Below are 26,440 nucleotides of genomic sequence, written 5' to 3'. Positions count from 1 at the left end.
TTGACGACGAGACATTCATTCAAAATTAACAAAAGAATAATGTAGTGTTGCGTTTCTAAAGTCGTTCAGTATATATGTATCCCAAAGCAAATTTTAAAATATCCAAGATAGGGATGACACAATGATTTGTTTTACAAAAAAGTCTAAATATATGTTTCAAACTCTTACATGAGCACCTGCAGGAGTTACAGAATGTAACATCACGTCAAATGTATGAAAATATTCAATAATCTAGTGTATAATTAAAAACTTTACTTTTATTGATTTTTGCAGTCTTCATGTATTATCTTACCAATCAAGCAAGAATTCAAAATGATGCCGATTTGTTTTTTCGATATCAAATCAATACATTTACTATTTCTTACAAATGCAAATCATTGTACTACAGGCTTTGGACATATACATATAGAATATGGCGGTGTTAAACCAGTTGCATTAAAGTATGTACATGTTTCTTTTCAGAATGTTTGTAAATTACTTCACACTGGAACAACTGTTATCAGTATAAATAGGGGAACGGTTAATTTCGTGTAATGCATAAAAATAAGGAGGCGTACTTTTATTCTATTTTATTCTTCATCAATACATGCTGTCGGCAAGTTTCTTTAAAGACATAAAAACACACACATTTCAGGAGAATTTGCTTAATCTATTATTGCTGATTCTGATTCTTCCGATTATTCTGATTCTGATTCTTCTGATTCTTCTGATTCTGATTTTTCTGATTCTTCTGATTCTGTTTCTTCCGATTCATCTGACTCTGATTCTTCTGATGATTTAGATTCTTCTGATTCGTCTGATTCTGATTCTTCCGATTCTTCTGATTCGGTTCTTCCAATTCTACTGATTCTGATTCTTCCGATTCTTCTGATTCTTCCGATTCTTCTGATTCTTCTGATTCTTCACATTCTTCTGCACTTGATGGATTAGAAGACAAATCCGTTAGATGTAATGATTGATACTTTATTCTGGGAGAATATGAAGTATTTATATGTTACAATTGTCTTTGAACAAGTTTTCAGTGACAGCATATACTGTAATATCCGTGCTGTGAGTCTAATTATAATGCAAGTTGTATTGTGTCATTAATCTTTTAATTTAGCCCAATTACAACTCATGTTTTTCTATGTGTTTTTTTTTGTTCTGATATAAAGCTAGTTCAACACTGTCTCAGATAAGGAGATGATAAGGCGGCGCTCCCAAACTGGTACTTAAAAAGTTGGTAGTGAACAGTAAAATAATGTAAAAAGAACTAATGAAGTTTGTCGTGAACAGTTAAGTAGATCTTTGAGTAGTTTATTTGCCATATGGCAAAACAGAATAATAATGGTATAATTGCAAAAACGAACAAATCAATAGGGAATTGAAGTTAACAAATTTAGATCATCAGCATTCGATTGAACTAGTTTTATAATGATATTGTATTACGGAAAACGTATTTGTTTAACAGGTTTAATGTTATCCAGTCATGTCCATTACTAGTAGCCAGAAGCTAAATACGCAATTTTAACCCCATAAATGTGTTGTTTAAAGCAAAATTGTTGAAACTAGATACAAATTCGGACTTCGTTTTCTTTCATAATAAAAATGAGTTACATTTATGTTGGAACAGTCAATATTGAAAAGAAACATAATGATTGAGGTATCAAATTTAAGCATATTACTGCTCTAAAAAAAATAATGAACACGGAGGACAAAAACGAAACAAATGTAAAACAGACTAACATATCGGTTAATCATATGACCATAGAATAAATTTTAATAAAGAACTTATTTAATCATGCAATTGAATACATTGGCATACACTACTACAAATATTTCTAATTATAAATACCATTACATCCTGACGAACCAGAATCTCCTTTTGGACCAGTGGGTCCAGGTGGACCTGTTTGTCCAGATTCTTCACGACTTCCACTGTTTCCTCGATTACCTGTGCGACCAGCATCTCCTTGTGTTCCACGTTGTCCTGTCATTCACAAATCTCCTTTCGATCCAGGAGGTCCAGTCGGACCAGATGGTCCAAATTGCCCGGTTTCTCCAGCGGCTCCAGTTTCTCCAGCAGGTCCTCTTTCTTCTTGTTCTCCTTGGATACCATTATCACCTGGTGATCCCTGTTCTCCATCAAATCCGTTTTCTCCAGTTTGTCCAGCAGATCCTCTTTTACCAATTTTACCAGTTTTCCCAGAATCTCCCATGTCACCTTTTGTTCCTGGAGACCCGTTCAACCCTTGAGGTCCAGCACGTCCTGTTTTTCCTTGGTCTCCAGCTCGACCAGGGTATCCTCTCATTCCTACAAAATTTTAAACACATATGGAATGAAAACAGTAAATACTTGTTGCTAGGTCTACTTATTTTGGTCTTTATTGACAACTATTTGAATACTTTCGTCCAGCCTTTAAATAGTTGTAAAACACCTAATAAACATTCTGAAACCTTCAAAACTAGAGATTTTCTTTGATTATTTTTCAAACCTTGTTTTAGACGGATTTTAAAAATTGATAAAAATGTAACTTTTATGCATGGAGGAATACTTTATGATTGTTTGATTCATGGTTTTGCTTTAGTTCTCTTCCCAGGAAGAAATATTAGGATATTCCTTTTACATTGTAATTCCTAGTAATAATTCTCAATGAATCTACTGTGCGTCTTACCTTCAGCACCCTGTTTCCCAGGAGGACCGGGTACTCCTATTTCTGAAAATGGATAATTTAAATTGTTTTTTTTTTCTATCATTCCTGATTGACATTATCATTTAAAATGCATTGAAATGTGTACCTTCCTTGACATTTTATCCATGTCACTTCATATTATCAGTGTTAATTCATTATATACCACTATGCTTTGTTGACTTGAAATTGACAGCAATTCTCTTTTGTATGTTCTTTGCCCTTTTTTTTCTATAATTTTGTCCATTTCAGACTACCATCTTTCCTTTCTAATGATTATTCTGTAGACAATGGTGGGTTGAGCCTTGTTATATAGCACTAAACCTCGCACTTGTACGCCAGTCTCAAGTTCCGAGAAAGCCGAGAATTCGAATTCATGATTAGTTCTCGGATACTCGTTTGGTATCCACGAAAATAATTGAATCCACAGTATATAAATCTTATATTTCTCCTTTCATTTCGTGTCACGTCAGTTACCTTTGAAATGTGCATTGTAATACTAATAAAAGTAATATCTATTTACAACATTAATACGTTTAGTTTGATATTACTATGTGTTAAAACTTTGAATCGGGTTTAATTGTAAATTCAGTGGTTGTCGTTTGTTTATGTGTTACACATTTGTTTTTCGTTCATTTGTTTACATAAATAAGGCCGTAAGTTTTCTGGTTTGAATGGTTTAACATTGTCTTATCGGGGCCTTTTATATCTGACTATGCAGAATGGACTTAGCTCATTGTTGGAGGCCGTACGGTGACCTATAGTTGTTAATGTCTGTGTCATTTTGGTCTTTTGTGGATAGTTGTCTCATTGGCAATCATACCACATCTTCTTTTTCATATAGAAACATAATATCATCTTAAGATGTGACTTGCACCTGTATACATAAAAGCAAATAAATAAAATCATAGGACTAATTTATCGTTGCACATGAAAAAATACATTCGTTTACACAAATCTTAACTTAAGTAGTTTTATGCAAGAATAAAAACAAGGTATTCTGCGCAATTGCTTAGAGATATTTGTAACGTTGTTTGTACAGATTAACACGTTCGTTAATTCATAACCCACAAGCCGTTAACTAAATATTGTTAGTAAATGGAAAATGGTTTATATTTGTAATTGTTTCTTATTAAGTTCATGGAAACACAAACCATAATTGCTTTCATTGTTTTGTAGAAATGATGGTCCGATATTCATTGTTCTATTGACACAAAGTAGGACAAACGATACACATAACCAAGGATCAAGTTATGTTTTCTAGTCGAACGTTTTGAGTTCTTCAATCATATGTATACTTATGCTTACCTAAAAAAAAAAATTAAAAAAAAACTTTTCACTAGACGTTTTAGATTTATCGAGTTCTTGAGTACTTGCGAGTACCATGACTGAGTATTCAAGGGTTAAATTTCAAATTTGTTGACATCTCTAATTTAAGTCTTAGATTGATTTCTTACCTTTTTATTTTGTTTACATTTAAGATTACTGTTGTATATGCAGGTTGTTTTTTTCCGAATCATATCTTTTATGGCTAATTTCCTCTATATGAACCATGAAAATAACATCACGAAATCAAGTGGGCTTCCGTTGGTCATGAAATAGTTGACCATCACAATTTTTTTATTGAACGCATTTGACAATATTACCAGTAATTCATTAGATTTTTTGACCGCGAGTCAATTCCTATGTTAGTACTGTATTTATTTAAATTACAATGTTTATATATTAACTTACCAGCGACTTCATATGGTTCATCTGTAAAAATAAACAATAAAACAATTCACTTTAGTGTTGGTATATTTCTTGATTCATCGCAGTCAACCTTAGATAATTTCTGTGTGAATTTAATGTAACTAAACTAAAATGATCTATAGAACGAGTCGTATCAACGAATGTGAACTTACATATGATCTATCGAACGAGTCTTATTAACGAGTCTGAACTTACATGGGCAACACGACAGGTGTTACATTTAAAGCAGAATCTCTGTACTAAACAACTGAGAACACCAACTTTTCCGATGTTGTACCTGTTGCACAATCTTTAGTTTTTTTGCATTGTATTATGAATTGTTTTATTTGTTTTCGTTTTTCCATGGGGTTGGCAGCTTTTAAAATACTCATAAGTGTGAACTTCATTTGTTTTCTAATAACAATGTACTTTCATCCACCATTTCAGACTCGTGATTTATTTGGTGAATTCAATAAAATATACAGCAAATTCTAATGAAAAAGAACTCGAATTTCTTTTAACAAGAAAAAAGATAAAATGCCAAAAACAGATTGAAAAACAAAAATATCATACACATGTCTTCTAATAGCTATTTATATTTCAAGAAAATATTAATGTACCTCTTACAGGAAAAAAGGCAAAACATTAAATTAAACGTCATAATAGGAACTGACAAATAGACTTTTTTTATCAATGATCGACATATACGTAGTCTGCGACGGAAAATACTGTAAACAAACTTATTTTCGCGGATACTATATTTCGCGTTTAACCTTTATTAGCCTTTTTCGCTGCGATTTAATTTCGCGATTTTCAATTTTGCGTTGTGAAGCTAAATAAAGAAAGATCCAGGCTTAACATATTCGCGACGACATATTTTCGCGACATTTTTGTACTCGCGAAAGTCGCGATAATTATTCGCTCGCGAAAATAAGAGGGTTTACAGTAACTCGTTTCAATTCATCAAACGTTAATAGGTCACAATAAGAACTGGTAAATAGACTATTGAATGAGAAAGAAAATATTTACCTTGGCTTTGTCCTTGTCCATTATCAGAGTAGTCTTCGAAATCGTTAGTATATCTTTTCACACGATCTACAACCTGTTTTGGGTGTAACAATGTATTTATAAAGATAGTAAATTATAAGTATAAATGAATAATTTCAAAACTTATATCATGAATTCCCCGATTCAGAATCTAACGCTTGTGAGGCCATTTTCCTGTTGTACCATGAAAATAATTTCACGTCATTGGTTTAATCAAAACGTTGTTATCGAATCAAAAAATGCAATTATTTATTGCTGTCATTGCTTCTTAAAGTTTTCTACGAGTAAAATGCAATTAAAAGATAAGACTATAAAAAGTAGGATTTTCTTGACAACAGATAATTCCACTTCTTTTCATATGTTGAAAATTAATACTATAAACTAAGAAATATCATACCTCATCTTTATCTTGTTGTTCTGTAAGTTTGCCTGCAAAAAAATCAGAACTCTAAATATCAATATTGTCTATGATGCTATTTGAAAAACTTTCACTGTGAATGATAACATAGTAAGAGATTCTTAATACAGTAATCATTTGTAAGCATTTGCACTATATGTTATAATTGTAGACGCAGTGACCAAGAAGATTTGCATTTGTATCCCTTTACATATTGAGCAAATATATTTACATTATTGATAAGACTGAAATTGAAAAGCTAAAGCAGATTTAGGTTAACTTTAACTGAAGGGTTAATGTTAAGGTTGAAGTCCAATTAATAGAAAAAAGTATAAACCCGTAAATTAAGTACACTATATTTCTATTGAATCAATTGATCGTCCAACAACAGAAACATTAGTATTTAAGTATAAAATTGAGAATAAAAATGGGAAATATGTCAAAGAGCAGATACCAACCTTCTTTTTTTTGCACGATATGGGTAAAACACACGATTTTCTTTGTCTATATTCTAGTATATTGAAGACATTTGAAAAATGTAGAAAGATATTACAATGTGGAATTTGATTAAGTTATAAAAAAAAATGAAATATCATATTTAAACACTTCTCTGCATAAAATATAACATTTGATGATGTGTTGTGTATGACTATTTATTTCATGTGAAATGCAAATAGATACAGGAGCCATACACAAAATATGCATTAAGTGCTTATTTATATATATATATATATAAAACATTTATATGTATATAAGATCTGTTGTAGAGTTGTCACTTGTCTAGACGTTTTTATTAAAGAAATTATGTCTGTGATTGTATCTTTCGATCATTTACATTTATTTAGCTAATCTGCAATTATTTCATCTTCATTGTCTAAAACAAAATGTACTGTGTTACAATGTTAGATCCTACTGACGAGGAAAAGTAATACTATGCCACCGAAAGCTGAATTATTAGTTCAGTCTAGATGGTAAAGGGATCTAAAGCGGTGGACACAGTGCATTCGATGTTGTTATCATATCCCATTAGCATGAGTTCAAATCCATGCGAGGGAAGAACAAACATTTGGTTCCGCAAATTTGCAGATTAAATAATGTTGTGAAAGATATTTGGAGTAATTATATGATAATCAAATGTATTTATAAATATGTATTCCGATTATACGATCGCATAGCTACAGAAATGAATCATGTTTTTATCATTAACAGTGATCTTAAAAACATATGGAGTTTTAAACATTAAGTATATACATTTAAACATATCACAAATGTTAGAACTTTCAATTGATAAATATTTGCGATGCTTTAAAAATAGTAACAACTGCAATTTGAAAGGTTTTCAAAATTTCATGTTGATAGCCTTATCCGTATTCAATAGTATAATTTACAATGGTTAGTATGGCATTCTTTAATCCTAATAAATACATACAAATATTACTGAATATATAGTTTAAATAGATAATATAATTACATGATGAAACGAATACCGTATAGCGGGTTATTTTCTCGGGATGCAAATTTGTGCTTATTTTCGCGGATAAAAAAAAAGTCTGAATAACTTTCGCCAATTTAAAATGACCAATGCAAAGGTAGTGACAGAAGTTTTAGATCTGCCAAAATAATAACAGCCAAAATATTTCGAATACCTTCTTGAAAGACAATCGCCAAATTTTACACATGCGAAAATAACACACTATAGGTACTACCCAAATTACTTCAATGATATAATGCTTGAAAGCTTTCCTTTATATTGACAGGTCATCATTTATGTTAAAAATCTTAATCGAAAATTTAATGAGTAGAGTAAATATTAATAAAGGAGTAGGCCTGGTACCGGTTTTGGCCTTACATTTCAAGTTCATCTGACGAAAGACACTTTTTAAACACTTAAATGTCTATTTCAATTGATTCAGTTATTTTTTGTGAAAGATTTTAACTGATTCACTTATCAAAAACGCTCCGATTCAAGCTTAAATATGAAAAATCTATCAAATATGCCAAAAGCTATCACTTTTCATATGTTTTTTGTAAAAAATGAAAGTGGCCGCATCCGTGTTCATCCTCGACCTTTATTTATGTTATGTATTATCATAAAATACAACTAACATTACAAAATCAAAAATGAACACAAATTCAGCCACTTTCATGTAAGACGGAAACCGTCAAAAAATTTAACTAAAATGCTGAAAATGTGAAGATTTCAGTAATTGCACATGACTTAATGATGCAAGTACCCGATGTATGTGCATTGTAATACCAAAATAACCTTAAATTAATGTAGCAGAGGCATTATACCTTAAAAAAAAAAGTTTACATTAAACCAATTTTGTAAAACTGCTATATTATGGGGCCAAAAAGGGGTCTTACTGAACCTACTCCATTGCAGACGACATTGGTTTGCACGTTTTTTTATTCAGATCAAATAGTCATATTCAATTTTGTTTTTTTATTTACCAAATGTACAGTATAGGTAAGATTCGTCAAAACCATGAGGAATTATGATAAACAGATATAAAATAAAATATCAAGTATCTTAGGTAACATAATTACGCATACAAGAGGAACGAAATATACCAAGGGGGACAGTCAAACTCATAATTAGGAAATAAACTGACAATGTCATGGCTAAAACTGAAAAGGACAAACAGACAAACAGTAGTACACATGACACAACATAGAAAACTAAAGAATAAACAACACGAACCCCACTAGATGTACCTTTAAGTATCTTGCCGTTTCGAAGTTTCAAAATTTCTATTTTTACCTAAGAATCAGACATCAAACTAACACATGTATATATACGTGATATTTTACTAACTTTTTAATCGTAAAATATTGTCGTTTCTTTTTATACAAATTTATCACAAATTTGGACTTTTCTTCAATTGATTTTTACTCTATTTAAAGCTCTTTCAACTCAGGCTTCATTTGTGGATAATTTTGTTGAATGCAAATATGTTAAATTTGAACTGCTTAATTTAAAAATCAAATACGAAATGCTTTGCTATTTAAAACCCCAAAAGAGTAGACAAAAGTGAAATGCCCCTAAAAATACCCCTTTTATATGTTTTATGTGGTGGAGTCATTGAATATCTCGTTAATTCTTTGTCATGCTTAGGTCTTTTATAGCCGATTACATATTATTGATTTTGGTCATTGTTAAAGGTCTTCGTTGATGTAAAGTTGTTGGTTAAATTTCACAATCCAAAGAGAGAACAGCAACATAAAAGCAAAAACCAAACATAAAAAAAAACAACCGAAAGAAACAACAGTCTACAAAACTTGATCTCTTAAAACACGAACTCAACGTCGACATAGGATACTATGGTATTCAATGATCAATTAATTTTCGAAAGTTAGAACTTACCAAGTATCTTATGCGTATATTTAGCATCAGTCTGAAGAGCAACAAGCGCTGCAAGGCAATACAATAGATACAAATACATGGACATCTTTCAGTGTGATTGAATACTATGCAGAATACTTCCAAAGTGATCCGTTTAAATACTTCTTCTACGCATTAAAATTCTTTTGTTTAAACATTTATCCTTTTGAAAAATAATCATTTTTAAGTTTTTAGCAACATGCCCCTCTTTGCGTATTCATTATTAACACATTTTTCGACATTAAGTTTCATTTATAAATATTAAAAAATAGTGTTAAGAAAATTAAAGCATATAAAGTTATAACCTTGAAAAATTAAACCAAGTAAACAAAATAATTAAAAGCTATATATAGCTAGCACGTTGAAAAATCAAAGGCATCAACGAGCAAAGTATACATTATGTTTTTATATAATGTGGTTGTGTTTTTAAGTGGGTGTTATAGGTTTTGTTCAAGAAGTATTGTGGGTCAATGTAATCTTTCAAAATGCAGTTGGAATCGCGAATCCAACATTTTACACTGTTTTGTGTATGTATTATAGTTATTGCACAACTCTTTGAAACTCAAAAAATATCCTGCTTATAACTAGATACACCCGTAACGAGTTTTACCAAAATCAATAATTTTCCTTTAAGAAATAAAAAGCATATTACAGCTAAAATTAATAAACAAAAGATAACTAATTCATTACACTTGCCATAGTCGTATCATTTTTGTGTTGACATATGCATTATCTGAACAGATTTGGAATTTTTCGAAAAACTAAGGATTTTCTTATCCTAGGCATAAATTATCTTAGCCGAATTTGGCACAACTTTTGGGAATTTTGGATTCTCAATGCTCTTCAACTTTGTATTTGTTTGGCTTTATAAATATTTTGATATGAGCGTCACTGATGAGTCTTATGGAGACGAAAAACGCGTTTGGCATACTAAATTATAATCCTGGTACCTTTGATAACTATTTGATTAATTTTATATTAGGTAGTGCATTATTTTATGTTAAAAGCTGATTCAGATGTCTTAAAAAATGCTTATTTACTGTTGTGTTTATACAAACTCATTCCAGATACCCAACCTACGTGTATCAGTAAATTAAAAGGGATGATCGTTTCTTCTTCATGTTATTACAACTTTTTGAACCTTTGGATCCTCAAGCTCTTCAATGGTTGATTTTTCTTAATTATGTAGCATTGTTTTACCTCCCCATTTTTCTCTATGTTTTATTCATTTTGCAAGTTCTCTCCATGCTTATTATTTTGACTATTTAATGCTATTACATCAGTTTAATACTCTCTATTACCCATCTAGACCCCCATTTAATATTGATATACATTTTAATATATATACATCTTGACTGCTTTAATATGGATTTTTACCATTTCTAAAGAACCAACAGTTAAATGCTGTTTAAAATGTTTTAAATGATTTTTTTATTGTTTTTTATTTGTGATATGTGACCTTTGAGTCGTATGTATAGAACATACAGAGTTTGATAGTTTTTGTAGTACTTTTTAAAGAAATATATTTGAACAAAACGCATTACAAACTGAAACATTTCAACTATATTTTCTACAAAATATAATTATTGATGTCATTGTTTGCGGATTATTTTGATGAATTTGATAAACATTTAAGTCTTCTTTTTTGTATCTATTTGCTAAGTTTCTCTTCTTCTTCTACAACTTCCTTTGAATTAAAGTGTTTACGTTGATTTTTTTTATCACATAAGCAAAGAAGCAATATAAAAGACAATTGAATCAGCTTTTACAATACCATAATGCATAACCTAATATAGAAATAAACAAAATACGTTCACAAAACACAAATGTTAACATAAAAATGATACGCAGGATTCTTTTCTGAGTTTCAAAAAGTTGTGAAATAGTTTTTTTAAACCAGAAGTGTGAGAGATACCAAACGGATATTCAAATCAAATACGTTAAAATTTGTAGACAAATACTAAAAATGCCTTCGACCTTGGAAAAAAACGAAAAAAAACAAACAAGACAAACAATTGAATACAAATGATGATAAAAATTATAGATACTAAGCAACATGAACCCAACTTATGCCAAGATTAATTTTAAGTTCTGCGATGGGTTACAATATCCTACTCAACGTGTCATTCCCGTCGTGTTTAACAAACAATTTCCACTTTATTCGTAAAGGGCCGGTTATCAATTTCAGTCAGAGTTTCGGACAATGTAGTTTTGATAAATTACGATTCTCGATGTCAGGCCTTAGTGATAATACATTTCTGTAAAATAAAAATAGCGTAAAATGTTGGATCCACGATTAATTGATGATCCAACTGCATTTTGAAGATGACATTGACCCACAATACTTCCCATAGAAAACCTATAACACCTACTTACGTATACAACCACATTTTAGAATAAAACATAATGTATACTTTGCTCGTTGATGCCTTTGATTTATCAACCTGCTAGGTTTTAACTATTTTGTTGACTTAGTTTTATTTTTCAAGGCTATAACTTTATATGTTTAAACTCTCTTTACAATTGTTTTAATATTTTTTAATGAAAGTTAAAGTCTAAAAATATGTTCATAATGAAAAAACAAAGAGAGGCATGTTGCTTAAATCTTAAAAATGATTATTTTTCAAAAGGATTAATTTTAAATAATAGAATTTTAATGCTTAGAATAATGACTTTGTTAGAACCTGCAGAAGAAACGATCATTCCTCATATTTGTTAATATATCTTTAGGCTGGGGATATGGAATGACCTTGTTAAAACATGCAGAAGAAACGACCATCCGTTGTGTTAACTAATATATATGTAGGTTGGGTATGTGAAAGGACCTTGTTAAAGCATGCAGAAGAAACGATCATCCCTCCTATTAAATAATATACATGTAGGCTTGGTATCTGAATTAACTTTGTAAAAACATGCAGAAAAAAACGACCATCCCTCGTTTTTACTAATACATATAAAGCTGGGTATCTGGAATAACCATGTTAACACATGCAGAAGAAACAATGATCCCTCGCATTCACACATACATAATTATATAGATTGCGCATCTGAAATTATACATTGTTAAATCAAGCAGAAGAAACGATCATTCCTTTTAATTTACTGATACATGTAGGTTGGGTATCTTGAATGAGTTTGTATAAACATGCAGAAGAAACGACCATCCATTTCATTTTACTAATACTTGTAGGTTGGGTATCTGGAATAAATTTGTTAAAACATGTATCAATTAGATCTTGTCATTTTGGAAATTGAACACTGATGCAAAATGTCTGTCTTTAAGACTGATATACAATATCTCTCAAATCTCTGTCCTGAATAATGATACATGTCTGTCTTGTATACTAATATATATTATCTCTCCAATCCCTGTCCTGTAAAATGATACATGTATGTCCTGTATACTGATATATACTGCAGCTGTGCTATTTGAGCAGTCAAATTGCATTGACTGTATATTTATATGTCATATACAGTCACTGACCGTATATCACCTTGTTTATGACGTTGACAATGTGTTTTCGTACAGTTTTATTTATGACGTCAATAAAACATACATGTTCGCGGAAATTTAACGTCGATCGCTTCAAATTAAAAATGATGTTTTTACCCAAAATACTTAGAACAGTTTTAAGAGCTGCAGTATATAAAAAATAACCATACATTGTCTCGAAATATCAATCTGTTATTTGTACTCGGCTCGAAACAGGTAGAAATGCTCGGCACAGCCTCGCTTTCTATCTGTTTCTAAGCCTTGTACAAATAACATTGATATTTCGAGACTATGTATGGTTATTCTATATATATACTGTCTTTTCCCAATAGTTATCGATAATGTCAGTCCTGTATACAGCCAAGGCTCCGTGTTGAAGGCCCCGTACTTTAACCTATAATGGTTTAATTTTTAAATTGTTATTTGGATGGAGAGTTGTCTCATTGGCACTCACACTACATCTTCCTATATCTTTAAAATGCTCGTCCTGAAAGATACTGTTTGTCCTTCATACAGATAGATGATGTATGTCTTATATATAAAAAAAGAAGATATGGTATGATAGCCAATGAGAAAACTATCCACAAGAGACCAAAATGACACAAACATTAAGAACTATAGGTCACCGTACGGCCTTCAACAATGAGCAAAGCCCATACCGCATAGTCAGCTATAAAAGGCCCCGATAAGACAATGTAAAACAATTCAAACGAGAAAACTAACGGCCTTATTTATGTAAAAAAATTAACGAAAAACAAATATGTAACACATAAATAAACGACAACCACTGAATTACAGGCTCCTGACTTGGGACAGGAACATAAATCAATAATGTGGCGGGGTTAAATATGTTAGCGGGATCCAAACCCTCCCCCTAACCTGGGACAGTGGTATAACAGTACAACATTAGAAATGAACTATAAAAATCAGTTGAAAAAGGCTTAACTCATCAGTTAGACAAAAAAAAAGTGGACGTGGCCGGGTACTTATACATCCCGACACAAAAGGACACAATAAACAGATCTGAGAGTACTCGCAGTTATCTCACAGCTAGTTCAAAGCCACTTACAACTAATAAAAAAATCATACCTCTAAGACTAAACACTCAATCCGTACACATCCAACATACAATCGATTTAGTGTAAAGACATCATAAACTTATACAAACTGCCTGTCCTGTATATATACTGATACATAATGTCCGTCCTGTATAGTGATACATACTGTATGTCCTGTATTCTGATATATAATGTATGTCTTGTACACTGATACAAACTGTCTGTTCTATATACTGAAACATAATGTCTGTCCTTTATACTGATACATATGGTCTGTGCAGTATACTCATACATAATGTATAATGATACACAATGACCGTCATGTATACTGATACAAAATGTCTGCCCGATATTTTAGTGTATGCTTATTCATTAAACTGTTATTATCTATTCGTTTGATGTGTTTGCTGTTTTATTTTTGCCATTCGGTTTAGGACTTTCTGTTTATAATTTTTCTTGGAGTTTGATATTTTTGTTATAATTGTACTTTTTAAAGAATTATTATTCAAAAGAACTTATTGCAAACTTAAACTTTCGCCTTTATTTTTAGGAACTTATTATGAATATTGATGCCATTGTTTTTTGGATTCTTGTGAGGAATTTGATAAAAAAAAAAATCAAGTTTTATTTTATTCTATATGCTAGTTTTCTCTTCTTTTTCTACTTTCTTGAAATTCAAATGATTATCGGATTTTTGTGTTTTTTAACACAACAGTAAATAAGCATTTTTTAAGACATCTGAATCAGCTTTTAACATAAAATAATGCACTACCTAATACGAAATTAATCAAATAATTATGAAAGGTACCAGGATTATAATTTAGTATGCCAAACGCGCGTTTCGTCTCCATAAGACTCATCAGTGACGCTCATATCAAAATATTTATAAAGCCAAACAAATACAAAGTTGAAGAGCATTGAGAATCCAAAATTCCCAAAAGTTGTGCCAAAATTAGGCTAAGATAATCTATGCCTAGGATAAGAAAATCCTTTGGTTTTCGAAAAATTTCAAATCTGTTCAGATAATGCATATGTCAACACAAGAATGATACGACTGTGGCAAGTATAATGAATTAGTTATCTTCTGTTTAATAATTTTAGCTGTAAGATGCTTTTTATTTCATAAAGGAAAATTATTGATTTTGGTAAAACCCGCTACGGGTGTATCTAGTTATACGCAGGGTATTTTTTCGGAGTTTCAAAGAGTTGTGAAATAATTTGCTAATGTTGTAACAAAATGCTATTGTAAACCAGAAGCGAGAGATGCCAAGGGGATATTTAAATCAAATAAGTTAAAACTAGTAGACAAATACTGAAAATGCCTTGGGCCTTGGCTAAAAACATATAAAAGACAACAATCGAACACAAAACATGATAAAAACGATATATACTTAGCAACACAAACTTCACCAAGATTCGAGGGTGAACCCAGGTGCTCCGGAAGGGTTATCATATACTACATCACAGGTGACACCCGTCGAGTTTACCAAACAAGTTCCACTTCACTCTTATACATGTTATAGAGCTGGTAATAAATGTTAGTGCTTAAAAGTAAAACCACAAAAATACTGAACTTAGAGGAAAATCAATTCGGAAAGTCCATAATCACATGGTAAAATCAAATAACAAGACGCATAAAAAACGAATGGACAAGTACTGTCATATTCCTGACTTGGTACAGGCATTTTCAAATGTAGAAAGTGGTGGATTAAACCTGTTTTTTTGAAGCCATAGTATTGGACAATGACGTTCTGATAAATTCCAATAGTAATGCCTGGACTTTGTGATAATACATACACAAAACAGTGTAAAATGTTGGATTCGCGATTCCAACTGCATTTTGAAAGATTACATTGACCCACAATACTTCTTGAACAAAACCTATAACACCCACTAAAAAACACAACCACATTATATAAAAACATAATGTATACTTTGCTCGTTGATGCCTTTGATTTTTCAACGTGCTAGCTATATATAGCTTTTAATTATTTTGTTTACTTGGTTTAATTTTTCAAGGTTATAACTTTATAGGCTTTAATTCTCTTTACAATATTTTTGATATTTTTAAATGAAAATGAATGTCGAAAAATGTGTTCATAATGAATAAACAAAGAGGGGCATGTTGCTAAAAACTTTAAAATGATTATTTTTCAAAAGGATTAATGTTTAAACAAAAGAATTATAATGCTTAGAAGAAGTATTTAAACGGAACACTTTGGAAGTATTCTCCATAGTATTCAATCACACTGAAAGATGTCAATGTATTTGTATCTATTGTATTGCCTTGCAGCGCTTGTTGCTCTTCAGACTGATGCTAAATCTACGCATAAGATACTTGGTAAGGTTTTACTTTCGAAAATTAATTTATTATTTATACCATAGCATCCTATGTCGACGTTGAGTTCGGAATTTAAGAGATCAAGTTTTGTTTTCCATTGTTTTTGTAGAATGTTGTTTCTTTCAGTCGTTTTTATTTTACTTTTATGTTGCTGTTCGTATTCTCTTTGGGTTTATTCAATTTAACCAACAACGTAATATCAACGAAGACCTTTAACAATGACCAAAACCAATAATGTGTAATCGGCTGTGAAAGGCATAAGCATGACAAACTATTAACTAGATATTAAATGACTTCACCACATGAAACAAAGAAAAGGGGTATTTTTAGGGGCATTTCACTTTTGTCTACTCTTTGTGGGTTTTAAATAGCAAAGCATTTCTCATTTGATTTTTCAATTAAGCAGTTCAAATTTAGCACGTTTGCATTTATCAAAATTACCAACAAATGAAGCCAGAGTTGAAAGAGCTTTAAATAGAGTAAAAATCAATTGAAGACAAGTCTAAATTTGTGATAAATTTGTATAAAAAGAAACGACAATATCTTACGATTCAAAAGTTAGTAAAATATCACGACTGCTACATGTGTTAAATTGATGTCTGATTCTTAGGTAAAAATAGAAATTTTGAAACTTCGAAACGGCAAGATACTTAAAGGTACATCGATCTAGTGGGGTTCATATTGTGTATTCTTTAGTTTTCTAGGTTGTGTCATGTGTATTATTGTTTTTCTGTTTGTCCTTTTCATTTTTAGCCATGACGTTGTCAGTTTATTTCCGATTTATGAGTTTGACTGTCCCCCGTGGTATCTTTCGTCCCTCTTGTATGCGTAATTATGTTACCTAAGATACTTGATATTTTATTTTATATCTGTTTAACATAATTCCTCATGGTTTTGACGAATCTTATCTATACTGTACATTTGGTGAAAACAAATACAAAATTGAATATGACTATTTGATGTGACTTATAAACGTGCAAATCAATATCGTGTGCAAATATATTAATATATACTCTACTCATTTGATTTTCGATTAAGATTTTTTAAACATAAATGATGACCTGTAAAAAGTATTAACAACGCATCATCAAATGTTAAATTTTATGCAGAAAAGTGTTTAAATATGATATTTCAAAATATTTTAAACTAAATCAAACTCACATTGTAATATCATTAGTAATTTTTTCAATTGTCTTCAATATAATAAAATATAGACAAAGAAAATCTTGTGTTTTATCCATATCGTGCAAAAATAAGAAGGTTGATATCTGCTCTTCGACATATTTCCCATTTCCATTCTCAATTTTATTCTTAAATACTTATGGTTATGCTGTTTGACTATCAATTTATTCAACAGAAATATAGTGTATGTAATTTATGGGTTTATACTTTTTTTTATTAATTGGACTTCAACCTTAACATTAACCCTTCAGTTAAAGTTAACCTAAATCTCCTTTAGCTTTTCAATTTCAATCTTATCAATAATGTAAATGTATATGCTCAGTATGTTAAGGGATACAAATCCTAATCTTCTTGGTCACTGCCTTTACAATTATAATATATAGTGCGAGTGTTTACAAATAATTACTGTATTAAGCATATCTTACTATGAGATCAGTCACAGTGAAAGTTTTTTTTCAAATAGCATCATAGACAAATATTGATATTTAGAGTTCTGATTTTTTTTGCAGGCAAACTTACAAAACAACAAGATAAAGATGAGGTAGGATATTTCTTAGTTTATAGTATTAATTTTCAATATATGAAAAGAAGTGGAATTATCTGTTGTCAAGAAAATCCTATTTTGTATATTTTTATCTTTTAACTGCATTTTGCTCGTAGAAATTTTTTATTAGCAATGAAAGCAATAAATAATTGCATTTTTTGATTCAATTACAACGTCATAAACGTTTTGATTAAACCAATGTCGTGAAATTATTTTCATGGTACAAACAGGAAAATGGCATCACAAGCGCTAGATTCTGAATCGGGTAATTCATGATATAAGTTTTGAAAATATTCATTTATACTTATAATTTACTATCTTTATAAATACAATGTTACACCCAAAACAGGTTGTAGATCGTGTGAAAAGATATACTAACGATTTCGAAGACTACTCTGATAATGGACAAGGACAAAGACAAGGTAAATATTTTCTTTCTCATTCAATAGTCTATTTACCAGTTCTTACTGTGACCTATTAACGTTTGATCAATTGAAACGAGTTACTGTAAACCAACAAATGTTCGCGAGCAAATAATTATCGCGACTTTTGCGAGTACAAAAATAACGCGAAAATATGTCGTCGCGAATATGTAAAGCCTTGATCTTTCTTTACTTAGTTTCATAAAACAAATTTGAAAATCGCGAAATTAAATCGCCGCGAAAAAGGCTAATAAAGGCTAAACGCGAAATACAGTATCCGCGAAAATAAGTTTGTTTACAGTATTTTCCGTCGCAGACTACGTATATGTCGATCATTGATAAGAACACAAATAAGATAAATGTGTTAGTTCTCTTACAAAAGTCTATTTGTCAGTTCCTATTATAACGAACAATTTAATATTTTGCCTTTTTTCCTGTGGGAGGTACATATTTTCTTGAAATATAAATAGCTATTAGAATGGGCAAATTTATCTGTGTGTGATATTTTTGTTTTTCAATCTGTTTTTGGCATTTCATCTTTTTTCTTGTTAAAAGAAATTCGAGTTCTTTTTCATTAGCATTTGCTGAATATTATATTAGATATACCAAATAAATCACGAGTCTGAAATGGTGGATGAAAGTACCCTGTAATCAGACAACAAATGAAGTTCACACTTATGAGTATTTTAAAAGCTGCCAACCCCATGGAAAAACGAAAAGACAAATAAAACTATTCATAATACAATGCAAAAAATTAAAGATTGTGCAACAGATACAACATCGGAAGAGTTGGTGATCTCAGCTGCTTAGTACAGAGATTCTGCTTCAAATGTAACACCTGTCGTGTTGCTCATGTAAGTTCAGACTCGTTGGTAAGACTCGTTTGATAGATCATTTTAGTTTAGTAACATTAAATTCACACAGAAATTATTTAAGGTTGACTGCGATGAATCAAGAAATATACCAACACTAAAGTGAATTGTTTTATTGTTTATTTTTACAGATGAACCTTATGAAGTCGTTGGTAAGTTAATATAATGATTGTAATTTAAATAAATACAGTACTAACATAGGAATTGGTTCGCGGTTTCAAAATCTAATAAATTACTGGTAATATTGTCAAATGCGTTCAATAAAACATTATTGATGGTCAACTATTTCCTGACCAACGGAAAGCCAACTGATGTCGTGATGTTATTTTCATGGTACATATAGAGAAAATTAGCCATGAAAGATATGATTCGGGGAAAAAAACTGAATATACAACAGTAATCTTAAATGTAAACAAAATACAAAGGTAAGAAATCAATCAAAGCCCAAAATTAGGGATGTCAAAAAATTTGAAATTTAACACTCGAATACTTAGTCATGGTACTCGCGAGTACTCGAGAACTCGGATAAATCTTAAACGTCTAGTGAAAAGTTTTTATGTTTGTTGGGTAAGTATAAATATACATATGTTTGCAGAACTCAAACTGTTTGAATAGAAACTATAACTTGATCCTGGGTTATGTGTATTGCCAGTTCTCTTTTGTGTCGACATAACAATAAATATCGGACAATCGTTTCTAAAAAAATGATTTATCATTGAAGCAATTATGGTTTGTGTATTCATGAGCCAAATCAGAAACAATTACAAATAAAAACACGTCTTGATTTACAAACAATATTTAGCTAACGGCTTGTGAACTATTAATTAATGAACGTATTAATATGTACAAACAACGTTTCAGATATCTCTAATCAATTGCGCAGGGTACCTCGTTTAATTCTTGCATAAAACTACTTAAGTTAAGATTTGTGTAAACGGACGTTTTTTTTTTCAAGTGCAACGATGAATTAGTCATAAATTAGCATGATTAGTTTTCTTAACTTAAGGGGGCTCCTGAGTATAAATGATTTTTTTCTTCTAATATAGGATTTCGCTATATTTTTTCATAAATGAACTTTATCATATACTTAAAAGAAAAGTGAAATAAGAAAATGGGGTCACCGTTCAATTAAGCTAAAATCTGCCTATGGAAAAAGCATACATTTTTGTTAATGTCCTTTTTTTCTGTTGAACTAATAGGAGAAAAAGAGGAAATATCAAAATAAAAAAATTACCTAATATAAGAAATCGCTTAAATTTTACAATAATTTAGTTTATGTACAGCTTATTTGAAAACAATAACAAAAAATATAGGTCACCGATGAGTTAAAAAAGATATTTCAAATTTAAGGCCAAAAAATGGCATTTTCGCACCAAAGGGAGATAATTTGGAGCTTTTTCAAGTTTTAAAGTCATCTGGGGCCAAACCAAATCATTTTTGTGGGTTGTTTTTTGTACCATATTATAAAGTAACAACTAATAGTGTAATGAATAAAATTTGTAATGAAAAAATAAATGTTAAATTTTTTGCTAAAATTTTTGTACCCAGGATCCTCCTTTTAAAGTGCTTTTATGTATACAGGTGCAAGTCACAATTTCAGGTGATATTGTGTTTCTATGTTTTGTTACAACCAGTCCTGTACATGAAATAAACCTCCAGGGAGGAATGAACTATGCTGGTACTGTGTTGCAATTACAATTAAACCCGATTCAAAGTTTAAACACATAGTTATATCAAACTAAACATATTAACGTTGTGGATAGATATTAATTTTATTAGTATAAAAAAGCACATTTCAAATGTAACTACCGCGTGACGAAATGTAAGGAGAAATAGGAGATTTATATAAACCAAACGAGTATCCGAGAACTAATCTTGTATTCGAATTCTTGACTTTCTCGGAATTGAATGAGACTGGCGTACAAGCGCGAGGTTAAGAGCTATATAACCAGGCTCAACCCACCATTTTCTACATTTGAAAATGCCTGTAGAAAGTCAGAAATATGACAGTTGTTGTCCATTCGCTTGAATTATTTGTCATTTGATTTTGCCATCCCTAAACGAAATAGAAACATATTTCTGCATTAGTTCACCTTCATTTGATATTTATATACGCCTAAATGCAATTCATTTATGGTTATTTTGTTGTGGTCTCTTCAAATACTGGCGGTTATAAATTCTATCTTCGATAATGCAAACAAAAAATAATAGAAAAAAGGGCAAAGCATATTCAAAAGAGTAATGCTGTCAATTTTAAGTCAACGAAGTATAGTTGCATATAATGAATTAACAATGATAATATAAAGTGACATTGGTAAAATGTCCAGGAAGGTACAAATTTCAATGCATTTTAAATGATTATGTCAATCACGAATAATAGAACAAAAAAAACCTAATTTAAATTATCCATTTTCAGAAATAGGAGTACCCGGTCCTCCTGGAAAACAGGGTGCTGAAGGTAAGACGTACTGTAGGTTCATTGAGAATTATCACTAGGAATCAAAATGTAAAAAGAATATACTAAAATTTCTTCCTATAGGAACTAAAGCAAAACCATCAATCAAACAACCATAAAGTATTCCTCAATTCATAAAATGATTGCCATGAAAAAAAATGTACCCACAGTACTAGAAATGAATGTACAGACTGTAAATATATGTTTTGTACCAAAAGTTACATTTTGATCAAATTTTAAAACCAACGTTTGATAGATAACCAAAGAAAATCTCTAGTTTTAAAGACTTTATAATGTTTATTTGGTGTTTTACAACTATTTAAAGACTGGACGAAAGTATTCAAATAGTTGTCAATAAAGACCAAAATAAGTAGACCTAGCAACAGTATTTCCTAAATCTTAGCTTCTGTTTTCATTTTATATGGTTTCAAATTTTGTAGGAATGAGAGGATACCCTGGTCGAGCTGGAGACCAAGGAAAAACAGGACGTGCTGGACCTCGAGGGTTGAACGGGTCTCCAGGAACAAAAGGTGACATGGGAGATTCTGGGAAAACTGGTAAAATTGGTAAAGGAGGACCTGCTGGACAAACTGGAGAAAATGGATTTGATGGGTTACCTGGCTTGAACGGACAGATAGGAGAACAGGGATCACCAGGTGATAATGGTATCCAAGGCGAACAAGGAGAAAGAGGACCTGCTGGAGAAACTGGAACCGCTGGAGAAACCGGGCAATTTGGACCATCTGGTCCGACTGGACCTCCTGGACCAAAAGGAGATATGGGATTTACAGGACAACGGGGAACACAAGGAGATGCTGGTCGCACAGGGGGTCGAGGAAACAGTGGAAGTCGTGGAGAATCTGGACAAACAGGCCCACCTGGACCCACTGGTCCAAAAGGAGATTCTGGTTCTTCAGGATGTAATGGTATTTAAAATTTGAAATTTGTGTCGTTGTGTAAACCAAGGTATTCAATTGCATGATTAAATAAGCTAGGTCCTTTATTACAATATTGTTCTATTAGCATATGATGAACCGAAATGTATGTCTGTTTTAAATTTGCTTCGTTTTTTTCCTCCATGTCATGACTGTGTTCTGAGAAGTAATACGCTTAAATTTGATATCTTAAACTAACTCACCATGTTTCTTTTTAATATTGTCTGTTCCAACACAAATATAATCTATTAACATTATAAAAAGGAATAGAAGTCCGAATGTTAGTATTTAGTCTCGATAATTTGGTGTTAAGTACGTAGTAAGCTTCTGGTTTATAGTAACAGACCTGTTAGGCATTTAAATTTTGATCAGATATATTCCCTGTAATACAATAGTATTGCTCAACCAGTTTAATCGAGTTCTGACGACCGTTATTTGTTATCGTCAATTCCATATTGTTTTTTCCTTTTTTGCTATTAAACCGTTATTATGTTTATGTAACTTCCTAAACAGCTGAATTATGGCCAAATCGTACCTTAACCATTTCCTACCCCCTTTTTGTACCCCCGGAAAAACCATTTCGTATCTTGATCATTTCGTACCTCATGGAATATTAACATTTATACCATTTCGTACCTTTACTTAACACAACAGATTTCTTAAGAACCAGTTTCGGTACTTTACTGTTCACTTCCAAGTTCTCAAGTACAGGTTTCGATACGTTACTGTTCACCTCTAACTTCCTAGGAATCTGTGTTGTTACCTTACCATTCCCCTCTTAATCCGTCCGTACCTGCTTCACTTTACTTTTCACCTCCAACTTCTCAAGTACTGGTTTCGATACTTTTATAATTCACCTCAACCTTCGCACTTATTAAACACTTTTGTAAACCATTAACCTTCTGTTACTCTTTCAAAAAATTTTGGGAACCAATGCTGGTATTCAACTGTGAACCTCTTTAAAATTTTAGAAAGACAAATTAAGAATGATGAGGAATTAAATATGTTAGTGAGCGCGTTTTTCTATTCTTACCAGGAACAGTGATGTAACAGCTTTATATGAGAAAAAAAACCATAAAAACAATTCAGTTTTAATTGGCTTAACTTAAAAGATTCATGACACAACATACTAGCATTATAATTAGACACAAAGCACATATATTAGAGTATTGGCAGTCACTGAAAGCTTGTTCAAAGGCAATTGTAACTTATACTCAATAATTCACAATCTACCAGAATAAAGTATCAATCAATATAATCAACGGATTTGTTTTCTAATCCATCAGGTGAGGAAGAATGTGAAAACTCAGAAGGATCGAACGGATCGGAAGAATCAGACGAATCGGACGATTCGGATGACTCGGATGGATCAGACGAATCAGACGGATCAGAAGAATCAGACGAATCGGACGATTCGGATGAATCAGATGGATCAGACGAATCAGACGGATCAGAAGGTTCAGACGGATCAGACGAATCAGACGAATCAGAAGAATCAGACGGATCAGACGAATCGGACGAATCAGCAGAAACGAATGGATCAGAAGAATCGGACGGAGCAGAAGAATCGAATGGATCAGAAGAATCGAACGGATCAGAGGAAACGGACGGATCAGAAGGTTCGGACGGATCAGAAGGTTCGGACGGATCAGACGGATCGGACGGATCAGAATAGATTGAGCGAATGCAACCGGAAGATGTGCATTTTTATTCTTTAAAGAAAATTGCCGCCAGCATGTATTGATGTAGAATAAAATAGAACAAAAGCACTCCTACTTATTTTTATGCATTACACGAACTTTACTATTTCTCTTTTTATACTGATAACAGTTGTACCATTGTGAAGTTATTTAAAAATATAGTCAAAAGATACTTTTACATACTTTAAAGCAACTTGTTGAACCTCATTCTTTTTAAACGAAAGTGCGAAACATGCATTTATACTTTTTTTTTTTTAAAATCGTTCTGTCATCACTTTCTTGTTTAGATATATTAAAATTTGCATTGGGATACATATACGATCAACATTGTCCACGAAAGGACACTTCTACCTTCTATTTATAGATACCTACCTTTTAAGTGATTGCAATGTGATAATCCTGACCTTCACATTTTCAAGAATGATTTTCATTGTAATTCCGACATCTTCGTTTCGATGAGGATCCTTTGTTTACATATGACATGCGTCACTTTAGGAGTTTCCTGTAATATTCTTGTCACTGATGTGGTAACGTTTCCCGCGCTTTATGCAATTTTTCTGAATTTGAACTCCACGAAAACATTTCCGGTAGAAACAATGGCGGATTCCACCGTTCAAAATCGTCTTGGAAAATGCAATCACTTAAAAGGTAGATCAGTAGTGGTTTAACTTTTGGCGATTTTGGATTGGAAAAACTTTATCACGAGTGAACTTGGTTGATAGTTTAGATTGGTAAATCAAATATGTTTGATTTTTTTTGTTGAAGACAAAACAGCCAATTCAAAAATGCCTGTATATGCAAACTTGTATTTGAATTTCTCTATTAGGTGACACTCTTGCCGTTTTTTTCAATTTTCTTCACAAAAAAACTGTCGCCGTTTGCCTATATGTAAATTAACGCTTTATAAAAATCTTTATTTTTCTATCTTTTTTTAAATTTTTTTCGGTGAAATGCATGCCAATGCACATAATAGATTCATTTCATGCCTACATCAATCAACTGTTCTCCTAAATTTTAAAGATAGGCGAACGATACCAGAGGGACATTCAAACTCAAAAATCGAAAAAAAAATGACACCGTAATGGTTAAAAAAGAAAATGGAAAAGTGATAAAAAAAACAACACAACATGGAAAAATAGACTAAGCAACAAAAACCGCACCAAAAACTGGGGGTGCTCTCAGGTACTCAAGGGCAAGGAGATCAAGTAGTACGAAGTTGCATGCCATGATTTAAATAAAATATGTATAGGAGATGCAAAAATCCTATAATATGCATACATTAATTTAAAATACTCGTCGAGAATGGAATTGGGGAATATGTCAAAGAGACAACAACCCGACCAATTAGCAAAGACAGATGTGTACACCTTCAATCTATCCAAATTACTTTTTTAACCAGCTCTAATAAAGAGTTCCATTTCTTTTGTTTAATTTCAACTGGATTTCAGCTCAATGAATGATTGCATTGAACATGTTGAATACAAATATTGTACCAAAAAAAGATAAGCTATCTGCGAAATATTTTAAACGTCTGCACTTGAATTCACAAGTTCGATCACAATGAAATTTTGATAAAAAATGCATCTAGAAAAGCTAATAATAACAATCAATATTGTCTATTTTCAAACATTTATGTATTGGTGTACAACATTTATAGACATGTATTTTTGTATAAAACAAACACAAAAACACATTCAAACAACAAAAACGTAAAGCAAAGGACTGAGCAACAAAAACCCAGCTAAAAACTGAAAATCTAAAACAAATGTTTCCTTATTTTGTAAGGCAATTATTCTCTTGCTGCTTTGGTGTGTAAATTTTAGAATGACTTGTTATGTTATATATACAAAGGCTGCAATAGTATACCGCTGTTAAAACATATATGCATGAGAATATGTTCTAATGCAACTGATTTTAATGAGCATAACGTTTTCGTGCCTGAAAAAGAAGATTGTTTTAGGGTAACATACTATACATATACCAACAACTGACAATTAGATTTTTTTTTCAATCGTTCGACAGCAAGTACTACATGCATGATATTCTCGTGTATTCAGTAAGATTTATCTTTCTTCATGGGATATTACTTTTTTGAATAATAACTGTCCCTAATTAAAAAAATCAGTTGCAACTAAAGTTTTAGACGATATTCCATTAATTTTGATTTGTACTTCCCTCATATATTCATATCTTCGTAAGTGGCTCGACG

The 26,440-nt window shown here is 31.4% G+C and overlaps 3 protein-coding genes across 3 annotated transcripts; 1 reads left to right on the top strand and 2 right to left on the bottom strand.

The window, feature by feature from the left end:
* Nucleotides 1-652: 652 nt before the first annotated feature.
* Nucleotides 653-1,976, bottom strand: LOC134689799 (putative uncharacterized protein DDB_G0288537). The gene is made up of 2 exons (XM_063549768.1): nt 1,849-1,976; nt 653-968 (listed from the first exon to the last, which is right to left on the bottom strand). Exons 1-2 carry the CDS (start codon nt 1,974-1,976, stop codon nt 653-655), a joined length of 444 nt encoding a protein of 147 aa, XP_063405838.1.
* Nucleotides 1,977-9,296, bottom strand: LOC134689798 (short-chain collagen C4-like). The gene is made up of 6 exons (XM_063549766.1): nt 9,212-9,296; nt 5,845-5,876; nt 5,430-5,502; nt 4,404-4,424; nt 2,655-2,696; nt 1,977-2,293 (listed from the first exon to the last, which is right to left on the bottom strand). Exons 1-6 carry the CDS (start codon nt 9,294-9,296, stop codon nt 1,977-1,979), a joined length of 570 nt encoding a protein of 189 aa, XP_063405836.1.
* Nucleotides 9,297-18,178: 8,882 nt separating this feature from the next.
* Nucleotides 18,179-24,206, top strand: LOC134689797 (collagen alpha-1(I) chain-like). Its single transcript, XM_063549765.1, has 5 exons — nt 18,179-18,269; nt 19,273-19,293; nt 21,558-21,599; nt 22,037-22,522; nt 23,818-24,206. The coding sequence occupies exons 1-5, from the start codon at nt 18,179-18,181 to the stop codon at nt 24,204-24,206; spliced, it is 1,029 nt and encodes a 342-aa protein (XP_063405835.1).
* The last annotated feature ends 2,234 nt before the right edge of the window (nt 24,207-26,440 follow it).

This window comes from Mytilus trossulus, chromosome 11 (genome assembly GCF_036588685.1).
Source record: "Mytilus trossulus isolate FHL-02 chromosome 11, PNRI_Mtr1.1.1.hap1, whole genome shotgun sequence".
NCBI lineage: Eukaryota > Metazoa > Mollusca > Bivalvia > Mytilida > Mytilidae > Mytilus > Mytilus trossulus.
Note: the sequence above shows the minus strand (reverse complement) of the source record. Positions and strands in the feature narration are given on the sequence as shown.

Bases quoted from the DNA above. Each gene is read 5' to 3' on its own strand.
- LOC134689797 (XM_063549765.1), top strand. From the start codon at position 18,179: ATGTTACACCCAAAACAGGTTGTAGATCGTGTGAAAAGATATACTAAC. The intron at 18,270-19,272 runs GTAAATATTTTC...TTATTTTTACAG, and splicing joins TGGACAAGGACAAAGACAAG to ATGAACCTTATGAAGTCGTT. The intron at 19,294-21,557 runs GTAAGTTAATAT...ATCCATTTTCAG, and splicing joins TGAACCTTATGAAGTCGTTG to AAATAGGAGTACCCGGTCCT.
- LOC134689798 (XM_063549766.1), bottom strand. From the start codon at position 9,296: ATGTCCATGTATTTGTATCTATTGTATTGCCTTGCAGCGCTTGTTGCT. The intron at 2,697-4,403 runs GTAAGTTAATAT...ATCCATTTTCAG, and splicing joins TGAACCATATGAAGTCGCTG to AAATAGGAGTACCCGGTCCT. The intron at 2,294-2,654 runs GTAAGACGCACA...AAAATTTTGTAG, and splicing joins TGGGAAACAGGGTGCTGAAG to GAATGAGAGGATACCCTGGT.
- LOC134689799 (XM_063549768.1), bottom strand. From the start codon at position 1,976: ATGACAGGACAACGTGGAACACAAGGAGATGCTGGTCGCACAGGTAAT. The intron at 969-1,848 runs GTCAGGATGTAA...ATATTCTCCCAG, and splicing joins CCAAAAGGAGATTCTGGTTC to AATAAAGTATCAATCATTAC.